The sequence below is a fragment of the Geotrypetes seraphini genome, chromosome 3 (genome assembly GCF_902459505.1).
Source record: "Geotrypetes seraphini chromosome 3, aGeoSer1.1, whole genome shotgun sequence".
Classification (NCBI taxonomy): domain Eukaryota; kingdom Metazoa; phylum Chordata; class Amphibia; order Gymnophiona; family Dermophiidae; genus Geotrypetes; species Geotrypetes seraphini.
Window position 1 is genome coordinate 40,845,980 of NC_047086.1, and position 24,043 is coordinate 40,870,022.

At 40.9% G+C, this 24,043-nt stretch overlaps 1 protein-coding gene across 9 annotated transcripts in view; it reads left to right on the forward strand.

Annotated features, from left to right (window-relative positions):
• UBE3D (ubiquitin protein ligase E3D) overlaps positions 1-22,770 on the forward strand; it is a 252,983-nt gene extending 230,213 nt beyond the window's left edge. For all 9 annotated transcript variants that reach the window (XM_033937938.1, XM_033937942.1, XM_033937933.1 and 6 more), the window contains one exon: positions 21,581-22,770. In XM_033937938.1, the coding sequence (XP_033793829.1) occupies positions 21,581-21,601 (21 nt within the window). In that variant the 3' untranslated portion in view covers positions 21,602-22,770. The remainder of the gene's footprint in view (positions 1-21,580) is intronic.
• Positions 22,771-24,043: the final 1,273 nt, after the last annotated feature.

The following is a 24,043-nucleotide window of genomic DNA, read 5'->3' on the forward strand; positions in this document are numbered from 1 at the left end:
CATGAAGGATCAACAGGGAGGTTTTGGTGTTGTCTGCTGTTGACTTTGTACTATTGTTTAGTTTAGAATGTATGTTTGTACTATATAACAAATTTTTCAATAAAGAAGAAAAAAAAATCACAAAATGACAAAACACCACAAGTTGAGAAAATTTTTATATAATATAGGTGTATCGTCAGTGTGTAGTCTTAAACGATGCAAGCAAACCAACCAAGTTGGAAGCTCTGTTGCTTACCAATGCTTAGACATTCCCACGGCTACACAAGACCTTGTAACGCACACCATCATAGAAATACACTAAAGTGTGTGGTAAAGTGAAATTGTGAATCAAGTCAATGAGTGAAGTGAAAATTGTATCTTCACACTAGAAATGGTTCCTGTGAAAAACATTAATAGAAACATAGAAACATGACAGCAGATAAAGGCCAAATAAATAGGAACTCAAACACGATCATCAGTGTACTTATCTTAAAGTTTTGTCCATTTTCTCATTCAAAGAATTATACATGCTGCATAACCCCCCTCCCCCCGCGTTTACAAAACTGTGCAAGAGGTTTTTAGCACTGGCCAGCACCCTGAATGCTTTGCGCTGCTCCAGTGCTCATAGGAACTCTATGAGCCAGCTGGTGCTGAAATCCTCTTGTGCAGTTTTGTAAAAGGGGGGGGAGAGTAAGTTTTCAAACGGAAATGGAACTTAAATAAATGAGCAATACTGAAAGCTGGAAAGAAAATCTAATGTTTGCAGTTTCAAAACTTTAGCAGAGATCAGTTTGAACCCTTTGGGGCATTTAAAGTAATAAAAAAAGCAATAGATTGAAGAAAAATGATATAGGTCTACAATATAATAAAAATGATTATCAAAATGCAAGTAGAACAATTGCAATAAATATCTTGTGGTAGAGATGAGAAACTTAACAATAGATTGTCCTGTTTTTTTCTTTTGGTGGACTTGATTTACAGGAATATAGGGCTCCTTTTACAAAGGTACGCTAGCGTTTTTAACGCACGCACCGGATTAGCGCGCACTAGCCGAAAATCTACCGCCTGCTCAAAAGGAGGCGGTAGCGGTTAGCGTGCGCTATTCCACACGTTCAGGCTCTAGCGCAACTTTGTAAAAGGAGCCCATAGTGTATGCAGTTTTCTTATAGAAATAATAAATTTATGGCTACTACAGAAAAACAAAACTGTGCAACTAGTATCATAACTGTTTTCCTTGTAATTTGTAACACTTTTGAAAACTTCTAATGATAAATAGTAAACTCTGCAAAGCATTCCAAATTTAATACACAGCGGGCATAGTGGGACAACGTGTACTATAATGGTTTTGCCATTGACTGAAGGTTGTGAGCACTTGTAAGTACTGAAAGAAATTTTGAGATTTTTTTCTTCCAGCTCTAAATATTGTGACATATCATTAGTTAAGCATACACGTTTTCTATTTGAAAATTGCCCATCATTTCTGCAGGTAAAAATATGTAGGTATCTTGGATGTTGATGCTGTTGGAGAACATCACCCAGTGGGTCTGGCTGATTTCATCTTGCTTGTCGATGGAGAACTGAGCTTGAAAGATTCAAACTGAAAGCAAGTTATGAAGCATAGATTTCTAACTGTAAATAAAAGGTGCCAATGGTGCCTAAGTGCCCTGCCTTATCTGGGGATGAACAATGATGAGTCCCTGCCCTAAAGAGTTGACTTAGGGAGGTCATTCAGTTATATGCCATAAATGACTTAAAATGGATACATTTCAGAGAGTAGTGCTCTCTGAAATGTATCCATTTTAAGTCATTTATGGCATATAACTGAATGACCTCCCTAAGTCAACTCTTTAGGGCAGGGACTGCAGTAAAATTCTGTTAAGTGCTTTCTGAGTTTTATTCTTAATATTTCAATTGTCTGGCTCTAAGTTTAGTTTTAATTGCTTTGTTAATTTGTGCTGACTGTACATCTGTATTGTTTGCTATAGTGCTCTGTCTACTAACTTAGAACAAAACCCCCAAAAATTTTCTCTCTCTTCTCAGATCCCATAGTAGAGAGAATAGGCCAGTGTTCTTCAACTGCTGGTCCACAGAAATTTACTGGCGGTCCACAGGGCCGGCACATGCATCGGGCCCCAGATAGTGCTTTTCAACTGCTGGTCCATGGTGCGATCGATGCGGCGTTGTATTTGGGCCGGCTCCCTCTTCCTCAGTGCTGCAGTGTACAAAGCTTGCTGCAGTGTACAAAGCTGTGGGCAGAGGCTCCTACACGTGTCCTGTGCCTGAACTGGAAGCCTTCTCTCTGACGTTGCAATGTCAGAAAGAAGGTTTCCAGATGAGGCGCGGGATGCGCGAGGATCTGCTGCCCATGGCTTTGTGCACTGCAGCACTGAGGAAGAGGGAGCCGGCCCGAAGATAACACCGGGGGGCAGGCCAGAAGGCAAGGCACAGCATGGAGGGAGGGAGACAACAACGGTAGGGAGAATGATTTTATTTTTTAATTTAGTGATTGATTTACATCTGCTGTCTGTTCAGGAAGAAATGCGTTTGTTTCTTTTCCTCTGAGGTTGTACTGCATGCAGAGTCTTGCATCTTAGGGATTGTTTGTATATATTAGTAATTTTAGTTTTTGGTCCCATATTTGCATGGGGTTATCTGTGTTCTGGTAGGAATGAATGTTGAGAAGCATATAGTGTGCTTTATGTAGTTTAATTTTGTGGTTAACCATTATGTGTTGTTAATATGATTATATTGTGTGTGTGTGTGTATATATATATATGAAAAATGAATGGAAAAATGATGTTAAAATTAGTACTATTATGAGGGCAGGGTCCAGTCCCCGACTTAGCCCAGTGTTCTTCAACTGCCGATCCACAAAATAATTATTTTATTTCCGCCGGTTCATAGTTGTCAAAAGGTTGAACAGTGGAATAGGCATTTTAAACTGTCTCTTGTCTTTCCTACTGTTAACACTTGGTACATTTTCTAAATTTTTGGCTACTGCAGTAAGAATGATATTTTTGGTTCAAAAATTTGACTCAGTGACCCCATACCTCATTCACTTGCACTGGTTATCTATGGCTTCCAGGATTAAATTTAAAATATACATGATGGTAAAAGGGAAGAAAAGTTAAAGGAAGATGATCAACAATTGCTTAATATATCTACAATGCTGGACCTTTCAGATAGGGAAGTCGCAAAGCTGGCAACACTTCTTCTTACAGTTGCCTTAACACCAGATAAAAACTGGTTAGTAAGACTTTTCTTTAAAAATAGACAGAATTTATAGGGTATAAAATACAAATGTATCCAGATCTGTCACGAGCAGGGCCAGAGGGGGATGGGAGGTGTAATGAATCAAGCGAGTTTCCCTTACTTTCTATGGGGAAACTTGCTTTGATATACGAGTAAATTGGTTTACGAGCATGCTTCTGGAACAGTGCATCACTCTCACCCCAGCTAGCTGAAAATCGATCTCCCCGCAGCTGACCTCCATCACCTCAGCAACTCTCCGACAACACCAGATGAACGAATATGGACACTCCACAAAAGAACTCCAATCCTGCCCACTGGCATTGACGCCGCAGATAGGAAAGGCCTCGGCTAAAGATTAACAGTTCAAGGCCTTTAGGTTCTACAACCGTCAAACTCCTACATTCAAAGATGTTAGTGATTTTCTGACTCGCTCAGGGTAAAATTAAAAGGAAAATGAACAGAACAACATAAAACTATAAATAAAGTAGATGAAAGAAACAAAATAAAGTTAAAACTAGCTAAATAAAACTAAAAATTAAAAAAACAAGAGGGAGACACTATCAACTAAGGGGAGACTAAGTAAAAAATTATACAGAGGATGAGACCATACCCAAAAAGTAGCTGCAAAGTAACAAAGTTCATGATCTTCAAGCCCTTCAATTAGAGGCAGACTTAGATGTTGTTGCTATCAACGAGACATGGTTCAATGACTCCTATGATTGGGTTGGAACTTTACCAGGCTACAATCTATTTAGGAACATAGAGGTGCTCTGAAAGGTGGAGGAATAGCTCTTGAGCAAGGGTCATTGACGCCATTTGTGAAAGCTTCAGGTTTGAAAATAATTATACATGCAAAATGACACCAGCGCAAGGTTTTAAAATTATAACCAAGATTTATTGAATTATTGTTTCTATTTTTCCATTATTAGATCAAAAGAACAGCATAATCGCTCATGGGAGATCATCATCGTGGCCAAAGGCTGGCCTTCTCACAATGGTCTCGTTTTACTAGCTCCAAAATTCCTATTATATGCTGTTGGCTTTTCGTGACATCATCATCATAATCAACCAATAACAATCCTATGGGTGGTCTTAAAGTTGGACAAAGAAATATTCCTCCATGTTTAAAAGTTATACAAAGTTTTCAGAAAATTACTTTTGATTTCTGAATTAACATTATAACATTCAAGAGAATCTATAATTATTAACATGGTGCTGAGAAATTCTCAGCCCTAAAGGAAAAAACTCTTCCTAAGCTGACAGGTTCAAATTGCACAGCCTTACACAGAAACCTTACTCTGGAGGAAGGGGGGGCAAATCCCCCTCTCCTCTCCCTGAAGCGTGGGCTTCCCTTCTTCCTATTCTTGAGGCTGACTCTAATTACTTCCAGATGCTGCCTTAGGATTTTCCTTAGTGTTTCTTCAGGTTTAAAATATATAAAATATGTTTTTCAAAGCAACACAGTACTACACTTCAATCCAATCATATTTGTTTCATTCACTCTTTGCTTGGCCAAGCTTTCATTCATTCAATAAATCATAATTTTCATTCAAAACTACATCCAATTCAGTTTGGGGCACGTTATCCTTCTTTACCAGTCTAAAGCAAGCACATCTGGTGTTACGTGGCTGGGAGCGGGAAAAACTCAGAGAGGACAAAGAAGGCAGAAAACTAATCACTGGCACAAGATGGTGTCCAAACAGAGAACCCAAACTGGATTCTATGTAATCATGTAATCATGATTTCCACCATGATTTGGCTCAACAGCAAAGTACATACACAAATATTATTATGCTTTCCCTTATATTAATCCTTAGTGTGTTTTTCTCTGGCCTTAGCTACATTATATTCAAATTTTTATTCACCTGTTTTTCCGTACGCTTCTATTTGGGCGTGGTCCTTAACTAACACAGATGTTTGTCTAACTAGAATTACCCAGAATCAAACGAAAAACTGGCCTTTTGTAGAAAAACTTCACAAAAAAAATACTGCACTATCATGGTCTGACATCCATTCCCATTTCCGTCCCATAACCAGCCACGAGCCACTACTCACTCTGTATGTAAAAATATTGAAGCAACTGAACTGTAGGGAGACTGGAAAAAGGAAGAAGCAATCTAGATAATCTTTAAAAGAAAAGATATGGGTGTTGTGTGCAGAAACCTCTGATATGAACAAAGAGGCTTGGCAAAGATCAGGTCATAGATATCCAAAAGTTGGAAATATTGCTGGGAGATTTCTTTTATACAATCAATACATGCATGTGGTTTCTTCAGTGCATACACCCCTTACTCGTCCAACATAACCAACAAATCCCTCATCCAGCCCACAACTGTCCCCTACAAAAATACTCCACCCAAACCCTCTTTCCCCTCACAATCCCATATCTCCCTTCCCCCAACTATATAGTCCTGGTTCAATATTATCATAAGAAACAGCTCCTACTTCTCCACCATTTTAAAGCCCCTCTAGCTCCTTTCAAAAAGTCCTCATTTTCAAATGTCAAATGGCAGTCAGTCTATACATGGTATAGCAAGCCTCCATTTTCACCACAACTTGTTTCTAGTGTGGGAGATGACTTTCCATTGGCCAGCCAATGCCACTCTGCTCACTGTCGCCTCATACAAAACTTCCTTACTATTGTTCAGGTCCATAATAGGCCTGTTCAGGAAGGTGACTTCCATTGTCGGGGCAACATCCCAGTAAAACAACTGGGAGAATAGTTTAACACTTTTGCTACTATGGTTGAATGACAGTACAGTAGTACTACATAAGACTGTGGATCCCCTGCCAAAACCTCCCCAACATCTGGAAAATGTCTTTTATGGAATTTGAAAAAAATGTAGAGAGATTGTTGGATGCCTTTCAAAATACACTGCTCAGACAAATGGTGATGGAACCCACAAGGGAAGGGGTACACTGGACCTCTTGCTCACAAATGGAGAACAGTGTGTCTAATGTCTGGGTGGATGCTTACCCAAGCAGTAGTTATCACACAGTTTGGAGAGTGTGACGCAGTGGTTAGAGCTACATCTTCAAACCCACGCTGCTCCTTGTGACCCTGGGCAAGTCACTTAATCCTCCTATTGCCCCAGGTACATTAGCTAGATTGTGAGCCCGCTGGGACAGACAGGGAAAATGCTTGAGTACCTGAATAAATTCATTGTAAACCATTCTGAGCTCTTTTGGGAGAATGGTATAGAAAATTGAATAAATAAATAGATTTAAGAGTGAAAAGGGAATGCAGCTACACAAAACTCAGTCCTGCCTTTTAAACATGCTGACTTTACTAAAATGGGGGAGTATGTGAACAAAGAGATGATGAGGTGATTGGACATAAGAGAAGTAGAGAAAACAGTGGTCCAAGGGAAAAGTAGCAATAGAAATGGCAACAGATCTTTGTGTAAGGAAAGTAAATAAAAGTAAGAAGAAAAGGAAACCAAAACAGCTCTCCATGCCAGTGACAGAAAAAATGAAGGCAGAACAGATTGCAATCATGAAATACAACAGTCAAGAAGAGCAACACAAAAAAAGAATATTAGATAAAACTGAAGGATCCAAAAAGAGAAATATGGCTGGTGAAAGCACATGTAGAAGAATAAATGGCTAGAGATGTGAGGAGAGGTGATGACATTTTTAGATATATTAGTGAAAGGACAAAGGCTAGAAATGGAATTGTAAGACTGAAAGATGTGGATAGTAATGAAAAAAGGTGGACATACTGTACTAAACAAACACTATTGTGTTCCCAGAAGAAAATCCTGGAGAAAGATTTGTTTAACATATCCTTGGAGAGTTTCCACATCACTGGAGGAGAACGGATATGGTTTCTCTTAACAAAAGTGGTGACATAGAAGTGGGAAACTGCATGCCAATAATCCTCACTCTGGTGGCTGGAAAAGTAATGGAGGCACTACTGGAAGAAAGAATAATGATTTTTTTTAAATCCATTGGGTTATAAGATCTAAGGAACATGGTTTTTTACCAAAGGAAAATTGTGCCAAATAATTTCTTCAGGTAACCAAAGATTTAGATCAAGGATGTGCACCAGATGTATTCTACTTGGATTTCATCAAAGCCTTTAACACAGTTCCTCATAGGAGGCTTTTGAATAAACTTGATGGGCTGATGTTAGGAGCCAATGTGGTAAACTGGATTGGAAACTGGTTGACTGGCAGATGTCAGAGGGTGGTGGTAAATGGAATTCACTCAGAGGAAAGAAAGGTATCAGGGCCGATTCTGCTCAATATATTTATTATGAGTGACATTATTAAAGAAAAAAACAAAAGATGATATTGTAATAATGGGCTGCATCTTACTGTAGGAAGGAAGTAATACTAAGATTTGTAACAGAGTGGACACCCCTGAGGAGTGGACGAAAAAAAAGTGATCATCAAAAATTAGAAGAAAGGTCTAATATACAAAGATTTTCATTGCCTTTCTAAAGCTTCATAGGTTGTCCAGCTCTCTGATAGATGGAGAGATGATGTTCTATAGTTTGGACATGAACTGCGAGTAGGCATTCCTGTGGGCTGATTCTGTATTGAGGGCACATCCAGGGGGTAGGGACAGCCATCTTTCTTTCTGGGATCTTAACAGTCAGCTTGGGTTATAGAATGGTAGCTTGGGAATCGTATAGCCTGGTACCAATTTCTTGAAGGTTTTGAATGCCAGGCTAGGGCTTTGAAGATATAGCACTTTTTGATAGGCAGCCAATGAACAGATGCTAGCGTTGGGGTTACGTGGTCACGGATGCTCAAGTTTTTTTAAATAAATGAACTGCAACATTTTGGACGCATTGGAGGTAAGAGTTTTTTGGCAGACAGGCCTCCTACTAATGCATTACAGTAGTCCATATGTGACAGCATGAAAGCATATAGTAACTGGGCAAATTCAGGTTCTGAGAAGTATATACAGATGCTCCTCAGCTGGCGGAGGTAGTAAAAGGAGATTGACACTGTTTGGGAGACGTGGTCCATGAGTGATAGATTTGAGTCCAGTAGTACTCCCATATTGCGGACGCTATCTTTGGCTGAGAGAGTATTATTTCACCAAGAAAGGCGGGGACGAGGGTATGTGCAGTTTTCTTTGTGAACCCAGAGGAGCTCTGCTTTTTGATGCATTTAGCTGTAGTTTGTTTATGGTCATCCAATCCTTTATTTTGGATAAACAGCACTTTCAACAGTTTCTTGATTTGCTTGGTTCGATTTGGGCCCAGGGAGAGGTGGAGTTGGTGTCAGTGAATGAATGATTTTGGATGTAGTGTTTTTCTGCAATATCAATTACTGGTTGGCATATACGTTGAAAAGTAGCAGAGATAGTAAGGCACCCTGTGTCACTCCATAGTTAAGTGGTTTTGGTTCAGATGTGGTCTGGCCTAGTAGTACTCTCTGAGATTTTCCACTTAGAAAGGAGGAGAACCACCCTAGTGCAACATCACGGATTCCAATGTGCTTCAGCCTGGACAAGAGAAGGGAATAATCTATGGTGTTAAATGCAGCGCTTAGGTCCAAGAGAATCAGTACTGCGTCGTCCCCTTTTATCAAGAAATTTCTAGCAGTCATCTATGATATCTAATATGACTTTTTCTGTGCTGTGATATTTCCTAAAACCTGATTTGTAAGTAGAGAGGAAGTTGGGTTTTTTCAATGAAATCCCGTAGTTGTACAAGTACTGCTTTTTCCAGGATTTTGGACATGCACGCGAGATTTGAGACGGGTCTGAAGTTGCTTGGTTTCTCTGGATCTAAGGTAGGTTTCTTTAGAAGTGATCTCACTACCGTGGATTTCCAACTCTGTGGGATCACACTCAATAGTAGAGACTCATTTATTAAGGGCAGGATAGATTCTAGGAAGACTTTATTTAGACAGAAGAGTGGAAGAGGGGCATGGGTCTAGGATAGATGTTGTGGGGTTTAGAGAATCTGCTGTGGTTTTTAAGTCGTCATAGGTTACTGGTTTGAAGTGATGATGAGTTTCTGGGCCATGTACATTGTCAGGCTGTATGACATCATTGTTATTTGGTTTTCTTTTTTATTTCTTTATTTTATAATGTTATTTTAATATGTAAACTGCATAGATGTTATTACCAATACAGTATATCAAATGTAAATACAACTTGGAAACTTGGTAGGGTCTTGGCTTCTGAGTCTAGGGTTTCACATATGTTGCATGTTTTTTATGAAAGAAAGTGGAGAGGGTCTTGCTGTCCAGATTGTTTGTGGGGACTGCTTATTTCCTTGCGAGGCTGAGAACAGGTTTTTGGTTAGTGTGAAGATGGTCTTTGATCTGTTCGGGATCTTTGATAGGCCTTTTTAGTCTCGTGTGTCGCTATTTTGTAGACTATGAGGAGCTTCTTCCAGGTGGATTTGTCTTCTGTGCTTTGTGTTCTGCACATTTTTTCTGCTATCCTGACTTTCCTTTTCTTTTCTCTCAAGGCTTCTGTGAACCAGGGACATGAAAATGATCGTGGGTTTGGATTTGTTTCCTTTACTTTTGCAAGACTTTTGTAGAGTGATTTAATACCTGTGTGCCAGGCTGCAGCTTTTCCTCTAGGGAGCTGTTTATGGGGTCTATGTCTGTCATTAGTTTAGGGATGTTGAGGGAAAAGGTTTCTAGGTGGATAAACTTAGGGTCAAATATAGCTTTAGACCAAGGGTCTCAAAGTCCCTCCTCGAGGGCCGCAATCCAGTCGGGTTTTCGGGATTTCCCCAATGAGTATGCATGAGATCTATGTGCAAGCACTGCTTTCAATGCATATTCATTGGGGAAATCCTGAAAACCCGACTGGATTGCGGCCCTCGAGGAGGGACTTTGAGATCCCTGCTTTAGACTGTGGTTTTTCCCGGACTGTAGCTAGTTTGACCTTGATGTGAAACTACTGACAGCATAGTTTTTAGCTTCTCAGATAAACATAAAGGGTCCCTAAATAGAGAATTGTATCAAAGCAAAATTTAAATAACCTCCTGGATGTTGAGCAGGAGTATGTTTTGATGACAGCTCCAGCTTTGGGGAGCAAAACCAGTACTTTGCAGACTTCTACACTCTGTGCCCCATAACTGGCAAGATCAGGATGGTCTGGACTGGATAAATTGGTAACTGCAATAATTGGAGCATAAGGACAGTGCCAGGTGGATTTCTATAGTTTATGTCCCAAAAATGAAAACAAAAGATCAGGATCAAGTATACATACTTTATATTACATTCATTGTTGGTTTATTAATTCATCAATGAATGGTGTTGTTGGGCAGACTGAATGGGTCATGCAGATCTGTTATTATGTAAGCATATAATTGGCTTATTACAGCTCTTATTTTCATAAGATCTTAGGGCCCTTTTACAAAAGTTTAGGGCATGTTAATTTTATTTTTAAAAAACTTATATTCCACATTGTCATATCATATTATAAGCAGATTGCAAATGCACAAAAAAACATTACAGCATTATTAAACAAATTCAATCATATATAATGGACCCTGGTGTATGCTAAGTTTCATGTGACCCTTAGGCATAATATAGGACATGCAGCACCCACCTCACTCCCTTTTACAAAACCACAAAAGCATTTTTTAGTGCCAGCCGGCACGCTGAACGCTCCGTGCTGCTCTGGTGCTCATAGAGTACATATGAGCGTCGGGAGAAGCGCAGAGCACTCAGCGCGCCAGCCAGTGTTAAAAACTGCTTTCGTGCTTTTGTAATAAAAAAAAAAAAAAGGGGGGGGGGAGGCGTTTAATGTGCGGTAATCTTTAGTAAAAGATTTTTGTGTTTGCTGTCCTGATAAATGAAGGAACCAAGCAATATAATCTATTTGAGTTTTTTCCAAGACCTCAGTTTAAGATGACTTTGTTTGAACCTAGTTCGTTAAATATGAAAAATTATTTGGTCAAATTTTCATGGCATTATGGGCACATTAAAAGCTCCTACCTTGGTATAGATGTGTTCATTAAGTATTCTCAGGCTATTAAAATATCATCTCTACAAGCTCTATATTTGTCATCTGAAAAGAGTATCATCACCTGATAATTACAGGCAGGTTTATGATATTTGGAATTAGTAGTTAAACAAGCACTCATTCTAACACAAAGCATGCATGGAGGTGAAGGAAAGTGTTAAGGAATAAAATTGCCCTCTGGCTTGGTGGTGACAGAATTGCTCAGGTTTTTGCAAGAGTTGCAGTTCTCTTGAATCTGTATTCATCTAGTGCTGATCAGTAACCATGATATTATGCCTCATGGTCCCATTGCCACTTTCTGAGGTTACTGCTTTTCTTTTCCCAGCAACAAATTAAAGTACAGAACACTCACAGATTGTTTTTCCTTTAAAAATGAAATTAAAAAGGGCAAATATGTTTAAAGCTGCCTCTTACCCACCACCCTCAGCATCTCTTTTCCTTTTATCTACTCTCTGCCTGGCTCCCCCCTTATGAACATAAGGGTTGCCAAACTGGGACAGACCAACGGTCCATCAAACCCAATATCCTATTTCCAACACTGGCCAACCCAGGTCACAAGTACCTGGCAAGATCACAAGGATTAAAATAGATTATATGCTGCTTATTTTAGGATAAGCAGTGGATTTCCTCAAGTCCCTCATATTAATGAAAGGGATAGGACTTGTATTCTGCTGTTTCTGTGCAGTTTACATATTTTAGATAGGTACTTATTTTGAACCTGGGGCAATGAAGTGTTAAGTAACTTGCCCAGAGTCACAAGGAGCTGCAGTGGGAACCCTGTGTCACCTAGCTAGACAGTAAATCGGATTCCTCTTTCCCACATGCATCACTTTGCACTTGCTCACATTAAATAAGCACCTGCAAGAAATTCAAGTAAAGAAACAATACATTGCTATCCGACAAAAAGCGGACCTCCCTCCTACAAAATCACACAGAACAGAATATCATCCTGGAGTACTGGAGGCACAACACCTGATAGAACAGACCCGAACCATTTGGATATATTTCCCAACCCACCTAAGGCATGTGAAAATCGGAATTTGGGGGGGATGGAGAGTGACAAGATGATGGCATAACTCTGTTGACACGAGACAGTGGTTTGATTGAGTAGGAGTTTACCTTTTTCCTTATCAAAATGCCCCATTCTAAACGGAAAGGAGGAGGAGTGAGAGCTCTTCCCTTGCAAGCTCAGACACTCTCCAACTCGGCAGATGCTGGATTATTCGCCATTTCCACTCCAGCAAGAGTATCTAGAGCACACTGTGCTTTGGCAGCAGATAAAGGAGCGTCAAATTGTCACTGGCTCCACTTTACTTTATGATAAACTTCCTAAGTAAATATTTTGTGCTCTTAGTGAGACAATTTTTTTATACTCTCTTTATAAACATATATAAATATTCTATCATTTCTTAAACATTTAGATAAATCACTTATCTCAAAAATTTCTCCCTCATTTAGGGAAGAATTAGTGAGTCGGATGACATTGGCGGCTTCACTTGAGTAGGGGGACCCTTGAGAAAGCTTGTGCGAAATATGTCAGGTCCAGCCCTCCCGAGTCGAGCTAAATGAGGGAGAAATTTTTGAGATAAATGATTTATGTTAATGTTTAAGAAATGATAGAATAGGAAGTTTATCATAATGGAAAGTGAAGCCAGTGATGATTTGACACATAAAGCTCACCGCTATGAAAGTTTATTGAGTGGTGGCACTGAAGCTCAGAAGACACTGATATAAGTTTTATGAACTTGGAGAACAAAAGGTACTAACATTATTGTAAGAATCTCTAAGTATAGATCTTATATATCAAAGAAATTCATCTAGGTTTGAACAGTATTTTGGAGGAAGGGCATAAAAGCAAAAGGCGAGTCGCTTTCATTTGAAAGGAAGCTCTGGAATGAGAGGACATAAGATGAAGTTAAGTGATTTTTTTTTTTTTTTTTTTAAGGTATTTATATACTGCCTATCAAGGTCGGTTTACAATCAGATGATAGGCTCAGGAGCAATCTAAGGAAATACCTTTTTACAGAAAGAGTGGTAGGTGCATGGAATAGTTTCCCAGAAGAGGTGGAAGGGACTAAAACTGTCTGAATTCAAGAAAGCATGGGATAGGCACGTAGGATCTCTTAGGGAGAGAAAGAGAGAGTGAATGCTGCGGATGGGCAGACTGGATGGGCCATTTGGCCTTTATCTGCTGTCATGTTTCTATGTTTCAAATAGTACTGAAGGAGGAGTGGCCTATTTGGTAAAACAGTGGATTGAGAATTTAGGATTGTTATGCCTGTGTCTTTTTGTTATCTGCCTAGCACTTTTTTTAAAGGAATTTAGCAAGATACAAGCTTCTAGTATAGTATGCTATTCAGCTAATCCTCACATAGATCTTCCAAGTGCATATCCCTTCTCCTTAGTCTCCCTTTAATCTTCTTACTGAGTAATTTGAATATAAGTGTAAAAATGTTGGGTCAAAGTCCAACTCCATGTATTCCCACATTAGGGCCCAACCACAGTCCCAGTTTGGAAAAGGTTGATGCAGACTGGAGTGTCAGCCTACAGTCCTTAGCATACCATATCTTAGCAAATTCAAATAAATAAATATTACCACTGCTAGGCGCAAACTAACTCAGACACCCTGGTACAGTTATATATTTAGCATTTTTAAATTATTTGCAAGTAATAGGTCAGGAATAACAGTGAACTGGTACAGCTGTTAGCCATCAGAGAACAATTAGGGAGCAGAACAGCTCAGACTTCCACTCTGTCCATTCCAGTGAAATTGTTAGAGTGCAGAGGACTACAAACACAGGCCCTGAAATCCCCCAAACCCCCATCTGTATGTAATCTGGTGTGATGCAGGTGGGTCGGCATGTAGAAGTCCCAAGAGAATGTCCTCCAATATAGTAAGAACATGCAATGAGCATTATATTTCCTGGATTCAGGAAGTGTGGGCTGCTGTAGATAATTACATAGAAAGCATAAAGACGTGGAAAAAGAAAAGCTTGTTTATCACAGGTATACAAGTTGGATGTGCTTTTCCCAGGGGAGGAAAGATGGATATGTTTTGTCTAACAGTGTCTGCAGTTGCTATCCACTAATAAGAAAAATGTTTTCTTACACTAGTCTGGAAAATCTCCCTTTCAAGCAGAAAATATGTAAAGAGAAAGAGAGACTGAGAAAAAAAAAAAAAAGTAATGTCATGTTAACTTTTAGCTTAGGCCTCCAGCCTGACTTTTGCTAGACTAGCCATAATTTTTCCAGCCTAACACGGAGGGTTATCTATGATTGGTGACTGTCTCAACAGATGAAAATCAGAGTCTTTGCTCATTTTGTCATAATTGTGAAGTGTATTGATACTTGTTAGCCCTTTCAGGACCAAGGGACATATTTGTCCCATAACTTTAAAATCCTATAAATTTTGATTGGGATAGTCTACAGTTCTAAATTTGATATGTACGGATTCCATATGATACTGCCTTTATGTAAACAAACTGGTTCCGACATTCATTCATTAGCGTCGTTGCCAGATTGACGAGAAGATTCACTTGCCACACTGTCCATAAGCCAGAAGTGTGATTTTTTAAAAAAAAAATAATGATATTTCACAAAAAAAATCAATTTTTTGGCATCTACAAGCCCTTTTTACCATAAAAATGTCGTCAAAACCCTTATGGTCCTGAAAGGGTTAAGATGATACCCTCTTTCAAATAACTGCATCTCCCAGGAAGTCCCATTAGGCAGCTGAGTTTGGTAGTTCTCGCTATGATCGTGATTCTAAGACCACTCAATAGCAGCTTTAGTCTGGACTAGTGCTGCCCAATTCACGATTCGAATGGGAGATTTCGTCTACCAGACGCTGCAGGTTCAAGAAGTAACTGATAATGTGGAAGCTATGTGGACAACCTTGAAATCGATCCTTCATGAGGCAACTATCCGCTACATAAAATCGGTAACCAAACAACAAAGAAAAAGGAAACCCCAGTGGTTCACAGATGAGGTATCATACCTCGTCAAGGAGAAGAAAAGAGCATTTCTATCATACAAACGCATGGGGGAAAAAGAAGCAAACGTTGAATACAGGACAAAGTGTGCAGCGGTCAAAACAGCAGTCAGGGAGGCCAAACTTCGTATGGAAGAAACTCTAGCGAAGAACATCAAGAAAGGGGACAAATCCTTCTTCAGATACATTAGCGACAGGAAAAAGAACACAAACGGGATAGTACGCCTTAGAACGCCAGATGGGAATTATGTGGAAACTGACTCCGATAAAGCCAAACTACTGAATGATTACTTCTGTTCAGTCTTTACCTGCGAGGCACCAGGGCACGGGCCTCGGCTGGATGCAAAGCAAAGCATGGATGACCCATTTCAGAAGTTTGAGTTCACACCAGCTGATGTTTACAAAGAACTGTCAAGACTCAAGGTGAACAAAGCCATGGGACCGGACAATCTGCACCCAAGAGTGCTCAGAAAGCTATGCGATGTTTTGGCGGAACCGTTAGCCATGCTCTTCAATCTCTCCCTAAGTACGGGGAGAGTCCCCCTGGACTGGAAAACGGCCAATGTTGTTCCTCTGCACAAAAAGGGTTGCAGAGCGGAGGCTGTGAATTACAGACCAGTAAGTCTCACATCAATAGTGTGTAAACTCATGGAAACTCTACTTAAAGGGAAATTAAACACGATATTGGATGAGGGGAATCTGAGGGATCCCTGTCAACATGGATTCACTAGGGGCAGGTCATGCCAATCCAATCTTATCAGCTTCTTTGACTAGGTGACAAGAAAGCTAGACTCGGGAGAGTCTCTGGACATAGTGTACTTGGATTTCAGTAAAGCGTTTGACAGTGTCCCACACCGTAGACTATTAAACAAGATGAAATCGATGGGGTTAGGTGAGAAACTAACGGCATAGGTCAATGATTGGCTGAGTGGAAGACTTCAGAGGGTGGTGGTCAATGGCACCTTCTCTAAGACATTGGAGGTGACTAGCGGAGTGCCGCAGGGCTCAGTCCTGGGACCATCCCTTTTTAACATATTCATAAGGGACTTGACCCGAGGGCTTCAGGGAAAAGTAGTGCTGTTTGCCGACAACGCCAAACTGTGTAATATAGTAGGTGAAAGCGCTCTCACGGATGGTATGGCGCAGGATCTGATCAATTTGGAAAACTGGTCCTCGACATGGCAGCTGGGCTTCAACGCAAAGAAGTGTAAGGTGATGCATCTCGGCAGCAGAAATCCATGCAGAACATACACCTTGAATGGAGAAACACTAGCTACGACCTCAAAAGAACGGGACTTGGGAGTAATCATCAGTGCAGACATGAAGGCTGCCAAACAAGTAGAGAAGGCCTCATCCAAGGCAAGGCGGATGATGGGATGTATCAATAGAAGCTTCGTCAGCCGTAAACCTGAAGTCATAATGCCACTGTACAGAACCATGGTGAGACCTCATCTGGAGTACTGTGTGCAATTCTGGAGGCCACATTACCGTAAAGATGTACTTCGAGCTGAGTCGGTCCAGCGAATGGCCACTAGGATGGTCTCCGGACTCAAGGGTCTCTCATACGAGGAAAGACTGGGCAAGTTGCAGCTCTACTCTCTAGAGGAGCGCAGGGAGAGGGGTGACATGATTGAGACATTTAAGTACGTCACAGGTCGTGTCGAGGTGGAAAACGACATATTCTTTCCTAAGGGACCTTCAGTCACAAGGGGGCACCCGCTCAAACTCAGAGGAGGGAGATTTGGTGGTGACACCAGGAAGTATTTCTTTACAGAAAGGGTGGTGGATCACTGGAACAAACTACCGGTGCAGGTGATCAAGGCCACTAGCGTGCTCGACTTTAAGAATAAATGGGACATCCACGTGGGATCTCTACGTGGGTCGAGCAGCACTCTGACTTAATGGGGTGGGACAGTGGAGTGGGCAGACTTGATGGGCTATAGCCCTTTTCTGCCGTCATCTTTCTATGTTTCTATGTTTCTAGGATCGCTTGTGCTAGCGATCTCTGCAAGCTGCTATAGGCCTTCAGAGCTGTTTCCTCTGCCGCAATCCTGCCTCTTGATGTCAGAGGAGCAGCGGGACCGCGGCAGAAGTAAGACAGCTCCGAAGGCCTATAGCAGCTTGCAGAGATTGCTAGCACAAGTGATCCTCTCTGCAGGCTGTTGAAATGAGGTAAATGGATGCATGGGAGGTCAGGGGGGGGTGCAGTCCTTCACGGGTACTGGTACAGGCCTTCAGGGGGGGACAGACCTTAATAGGAGGGGGGCCCTGGTGTAGAAGTACACGGAGGGAGGGAAGGGGGGTTCAAAGAGACGTGCATATGACTTTGGGGGGAAGAAATGATGGGTCTAAAAACAGAAGAGGGAGAGAGACGATGGACAATAGGATTTAGGAAGGGAAGGAACAGAAAAGGAGAGAAGTTAGACACAAGGAATGGTGTGGAGGGGGGATAGAGATACTGGATAGAAGGATAGTTGGGAAAAGAAAGGGAAAGATGGTGGACCCTGGAGTGGTGAGGAAGGAGGGAGAGATGCTGGATGAAAGGGTAGTTGAGAAAAGGTAGATTTGTGGATGGAGACGAAAAAAAAGGAAATATCCCAGACCTCCGAAGGAAGGAAGGGAAACGGAAGGGGAGGACATAGATGGAAGATGGATGGTTAGCAAGAAGAAAGAAGGAGACCCTGACAAGCAAGTTATCAGAAGACAACCAGAGCCTGGGACCAACAAAATTTGAATAATGACCAGACAACAAAAGGTAGAAAAAATAAATTTATTTTCTATTTTGTGATTACAATATGTCAGATTTGAAATTTGTATCCTGCCAGAGCTGGTGTTAGACCGCAAATGTGAGCTAGGATTTAACAGAGAGAGAGAATTTTTTTGTTTGTTTTATTTACACCACAGCACCAGTGTGGTTAAGAGAAGGCAAAGGGGGTGAAGAGGCTATAAAATAAACCCATCAGGATGTTTGAAAAAAACACCCAATTGGGCAGGAAAATCGAATCGAAAAATCGATTCCAATGGGCTGAATCGAATCAAAAATTTTTTTCCTGAATTGGACAGCACTAGTCTGGACTACATTGTGCTAAAGCATTAACACTTCCCCCCCCCTCCCCTTTTTACAAAGCTGCAATAGGCTTTTGTTATCACCGGCCGTGGCGGTATTAGCTCCAATGCTCATGCCGCCAAGACCGGTGATAAAAAAGCCTAATGTGGCTTCATAAAAGGGGGGGGGGTAGTTTGGCTTGCCTAATCTCTTATCTCTATATAGTATTTGCCTAGAACTCTGTCTTATTATTCCAAATAAACTTGAGTAAGTTCTCTTGAAGACAGGACAGAAACATTTTAGGTATTGGTATTTGGAAATACATGAAATCTAGTGTGCCTGAATGTAACTTCTTCTTTCTAAATTTTTGGAAGTCCCTGTCTCATTTTTTAGACGGGACTGACCCCCCCCCCCTCCTCAAAAAAAAAAAAAAAATCCATGCCTGGTCAAACCATCTAATGAGGTTTACTGTTTCACGGAGTAACCTTAATTATTAGAGCGCTGAACTGTTTGGAAAAACAGCTAAGTGCTTTTTTTTCAAAGTTTACTATGCTATATGTGGAGGAGGCTGCGGCCACTTCAGTGTGCCATACTGTGTAAATGTTTAAATACTTTTTTCATTAATTGCCCCTTAAAGTAAGTTAATTTGCATTAAATTTGATATAGTTTTGGTGCACTATTATTAATGTTCACATTTTATGCACACGTACATACCCTGTGATGGTGTGTGGCCTCACAGTGAGCTTGTGGACTTGCTGACTGAGCCATCTAGATAAGTGTTGGAACGGCGACTTTGTTTTTGTTGCCAATTTCCTTAAGCTTACTTCCTTTCACTGAGGGTACGTTTCATTTCAATTAATTATTTATTTTGATCAAGGGGGCAATTTAGCGATCAGTATGATTGCTCTGGGTTGGTCTATTGGCTTATCTGCTTCTACTAGAACAATCAGGCAGTACATTCTCACATGTGGGACTCCCTAGCTGCCAGGATCATGGGTGAGGGAATACATTTTGACATTAACATGAGTCTGGCAAATTTAGAAGGGCTGGAGGGAAGTTGACATCTAAATGGAAAGAGTTAATAACTGTTCTTTAGTAACTTGCACACCACTTATGATATAAGCTTTTACATATCTCCTATAGGCTTTTCAGCTGATGTGCAAAACTTTATTTGCTGTAGCAGTCCTGTAGAGTTTTTTTTGTGGGGTTTTTTCTCCAGCCAGACCAGTCAAACACATTCTAGCAGATTCCTGTTTTTCACTTAAGTTCAATTTTCTTTCTTTCTTTTTTTTTTTTTTAAATCCTGCTGAATCCTTTCGTATCTCAAATTTTCAGCAGGAATGGAGCAGGTGTCCAGTTGCAGTTATGTCTAAGTCAAATCATTTTTTAGACCAGGGGTGCCCAAATGATCGATCGCGATCGACCAGTAGATCGCAAAGGCAACGTAAGTCAATCGTGTTGCCTTGCAATCTTGTTCTTCCTGCCTCCCTGAGTCAGACCAGGCACGTACAAGTGCCAGACCCACAAGCCTTCACCTCCAACGTCAATTCTGACATCGGAGAGGAAGTTCTGGGCCAGCCAATCGCTGCCTGGCTGGCCTGGAACTTCCTCTCCAACATCAGAATTGACGTGGGAGGTGAAGGCTTGTGGGTCTGGAGCTTGTACACACCAAGCCTGGCTCGGGGAAGTAGGGAGAAATTGGCATGGTGGCTTTGGGATGGGGGGGGGGGGCATGGAGAGAGAGAGAGAATCTGGGAAGTGGAGAAATTGGTGTGATGGTTTGGGGGGGCAGGGGGAAAGAGAAAGAAAGACAGAAAGAAAAGGAGGGGCAGAAAGAAAAAGGCAGAAAGAAATATTGGATGCATAGTCAGAAGAAGGAAGTGCAACCAGAGACTCGTGAAATCGCCAGACAAAAAGGTAGGAAAAATGATTTTATTTTCAATTTAGTGATCAAAATGTGTCCGTTTTGAGAATTTATATCTGCTGTCTATATTTTGCACTATGGCCCCCTTAACCGCAATAGTGGCTTTTAGTGCAGGGAGCCTAAGAGCGTTGGAAGCTGTGAGGGGCATTTAGCGCAGCTCCCTGCGCTAAAAAAACGTTATCGTGGTTTAGTAAAAAGGGAGGAGATATATTTGTCTATTTTTGTATAGTTGTTACTGAGGTGACATTGCATATTTTAAAGTCATCTGCCTTGACCTCTGAAAAAACCCTCAAAAACAAATGATAGTTAATATTTTCTCTACGTATAGTGTGCTTTGTGTGTTTTAAAATTTTATTGTTGGTAGATCATTTTGACTTGGTCATTTAAAAATTAGCTCGCAAGCCAAAAAAGTGTGGGCCCCCCTCCCCTGGGTTGTAGATTTGCTGCTTCATCTTATTATTTATTTATTTATTTATTTATTTATTTTCTGCCTCCCTCCAAAGGCTTATTTTATACCTTTCAGTTGTATTCTCAGTTTAAAACATAAGTTGTTTTCACTAACTGAAATATTCATGCCACTTGGTGGTTCTTGTCCCCCCCCCCCCTTTTTCTTTTAAAGGCAACCTTAGCTAGGGAGTCTCTTTGATGTAATGCGCTTGTTTAAGAGAAAGCAAAGTTTCTTGCTTATAATAGCTTTGCACAAGCCTCTCCTTTGGGAATTGTTCTCTGTCTTCTGCATCTTGAAGAAAGGAAAATAAAAGAAGCTACGGGCTAGCACACATAAAATGTTTTGTGCTTTAATCATGTCATCTGAAATCAAGTGTCATATGTGCAATGTTTGAAAGAAATGATTTCAGTACACTGCTATAAGAAGAACTTGAATGCTAAACTGTTGTTTTGATACTTTTCACTCCCCTCCCCCCTTTTTACTAAACTGCGATAGTGGTTATTAGCGCAGGGAACCGTGCTGTATGCTCTGCGCTGCTCCCGACACTCATAGGAACTCTATGAGCATTGGGAGCAGTGCAGAGCATACAGCGTGGTTCCCTGCGCTAATAACCACTATCGCAGTTTAGTAAAAGGGGGGGGGGTATATTACTATTACATTGGGTTTTTTTTAATGATTTAAAATTTGTGATATATAATGAGCACTTTAAACGTCAGTTCTCATGTTCTCTGTTTCACATCAAGCACACTTACAACATTTTTGCTTTCAGGCGATATTATAGCCTTTTTTAGCCTTGAATTTTTTTTTTAAGAAAAAGTGGAATACAAATAATTCTGATTGTGCATTGTACCAAGTGAAATGAAATAACATTGTGCGATCTACTTATGTAAGTAATTAACTACTATCTTCAGAAACAATCTATTACTGTAATCAACTGTGCTTTAGTTTGTAGTGCTATAAATTTTAAAAAGTTGTGTTTTTCTTTTCCAGGTAGCTTTTTTGAGGATGTGAAAAACTTCATATGGTTTAGCAGACTCTTCAGTGCAGTACAACCTCTCTGATGGAGAAAGGAATTCCAGTGGATATTAACTTGGAAAGATATTACACAAAAACAGAATAATTGCGGACACTTTAGTTTCAGCATCTTGAAGATACTTTTAACAAGTATGAAACAAGTAGCCCTACTTCAGCTTATAAGTATGATCAGATATGGTATCTAGATTCAGGAGCAACCTAGTCCAGAAGAATTCATTCATTCTGTAGAGTTATTTATATTATTCCAGGATTACATATAACACTATAAGGGTGATGCTGTAACAGAGCACATGTTAAGAGAATACTAGTATGACTGGATATATAAGGGCTTGATGCAGGCACTTATGCCAACTATAGAGATGGCATTAAAACCATAGTGCTAAAGCTACTCTCATAATTTACAGTATTCTTAAAGTTACATGCGTATGTTGGAGCTCCACCCAAGTGTACAAACCCCTTGGAAATGAGTGCTTTGGAAGTTAAAAGGGTATTTACAGAATAGCACTTAAGCAGACCTTTGACAGTTGTGTGTATCAATATGTTACTGTTCTAAACATTTATGTACTGTTATCACCTATGTTATAGACTTGCTCAATATGGGGTAATTGAGATATAAAGGGCTTCTTTTACGAAAGTACACTAGGGCTTTAATGCGTGGAATAGCGCATGCTAAATTGCTGCAAGTGCTGGACCTTAGCACCAGCATTGAGCTACCGTTAGTTCTAGAAGCGTAACGCGCAGTAATTTCCTGCGTGCGCTAAAAACGCTAGCACGCCTTAGTAAAAGGAGCCCAAAGTCTTTTTCTCAAAATAACTTCCGCTTAGACTGGGAATGTTGAGCCAGCCTTATGCGAGACTGATTAGATTGATATTTTTGTATTCTATCACAAGTCACAAAATATCCTTAAGTTTAGCACTGGTGCTCTGTTTTTAAGAACACAGTTGCCATCATGATTTTTATTGTTAGTTTGAAAGTAATAGCAATATTTTGTAAATTTCTAAATGTCCATTAAGGGACTTTTTTGCTTTGTGTAATGAACTCTAATCATTGAGATGACATTTTGTTCCTCACTACTATATGTTTACATTCTTGTAATGATCATGAACATTATATTTACATTTCTTTACAATTAAAGCATCTTTTTGAAAGCAGTCTGGTTTCACTTGTGTTCAGCAGATGTCCTTGGGGTTTTGTTTTGCTTTTTTAAATTATTATTATGCTTAGGCCAATCTTTTAATATCTCACAGATGGAATAAACACATTCTTGCAAAACCAGCATAACACAGTCAGTTCCATCTTCTTTAATTGATCCCTGGTGTGATTTTGCCTGGAAATAGCAATCATCTTTTCAAATATTTGACTTCAAGCTCCTCCCTCTGTGTAATACAGCCTTTACATTATTACTACTTGTAAACATCTACTACTACATCAGAGACGCGGCAGAAGAAATCAGAGCATGGGAAGGCCGCGAAGCAGCATCTTTAGTGTGATGCGGCCGCTGCTGGAGCCGGGAGGTTTGACGGTCGTCTCACGGTGGGAGGGTCAGTGGGGTCGGCTGCACGGCAGCGATAGTGGCGGAGGAGGAGAAAGAGGGTTCTACTGCACAGGGGGATGACTGGCAGGCAGGTTGGCTTCGGAGGGTGGGGGAGGCAGGGGGAGCAGGGAAGAGGTGCTGCTGGACCAGGGGAGCAGGAAGAGGGACCAAGGGAGCAGGGAAGAGGTGCTGCTGGCGGTGGGGGGGAGAGTTCTACTGCACAGGGGGATGGCAGGCAGGCAAGCTGACTTCAGAGGATGGGGGTGGGACAAAGTCTGGAAGGCAGGGAAGAAGTGCTGCTGGACCAGGGAAGCAAGGAAGAGGGACAGGGGAGCAGGGAAGAGGTGCTGCTGGGCAGGGGGAGTACAGAAGAGGTGCTGCTGCACAGAGAAGTGGGTTGGGGGAGGGAAATGCTGCTGCTGCTGCTGCTGCTGCTGCACAGGAAAATGGAGGGGGAGAGTATGCTTTTGCTGCTACTGCACAGGAAAGTGGAGTGGGGAAAGAAATGCTGCTGGTGAGAATGTAATGTAATGTAAAAGGGGGCTGGGGCTGAAAGGTAAAAATGGGTTTGGAGCTGGGGCTGAAAATAGGGGGCATGTGAGGGAAGGAGGCTTTACTAGCACCCGTTAATGTAACGGGCTTAAACACTAGTGTAATATAAATAAACTAGTGTAATATAAATAAACTAGTCTTTAAGCCCTTTACATTAACAGGTGCTAGAATAGATGTGTCTGTCTGTCTTTCTCTCTCTCTCCTTGGCTGCTTTCTGTCTGTCTTTCTTTCTGTCTCTCTCTTTCCTTGACTGTCCAACACCACCCCTTTCCTGCTCCCTGTCCAGCAGTAGCCCTTCTCCCTTCGTTTTACGTCTCCCCTGTCCAGCAGCA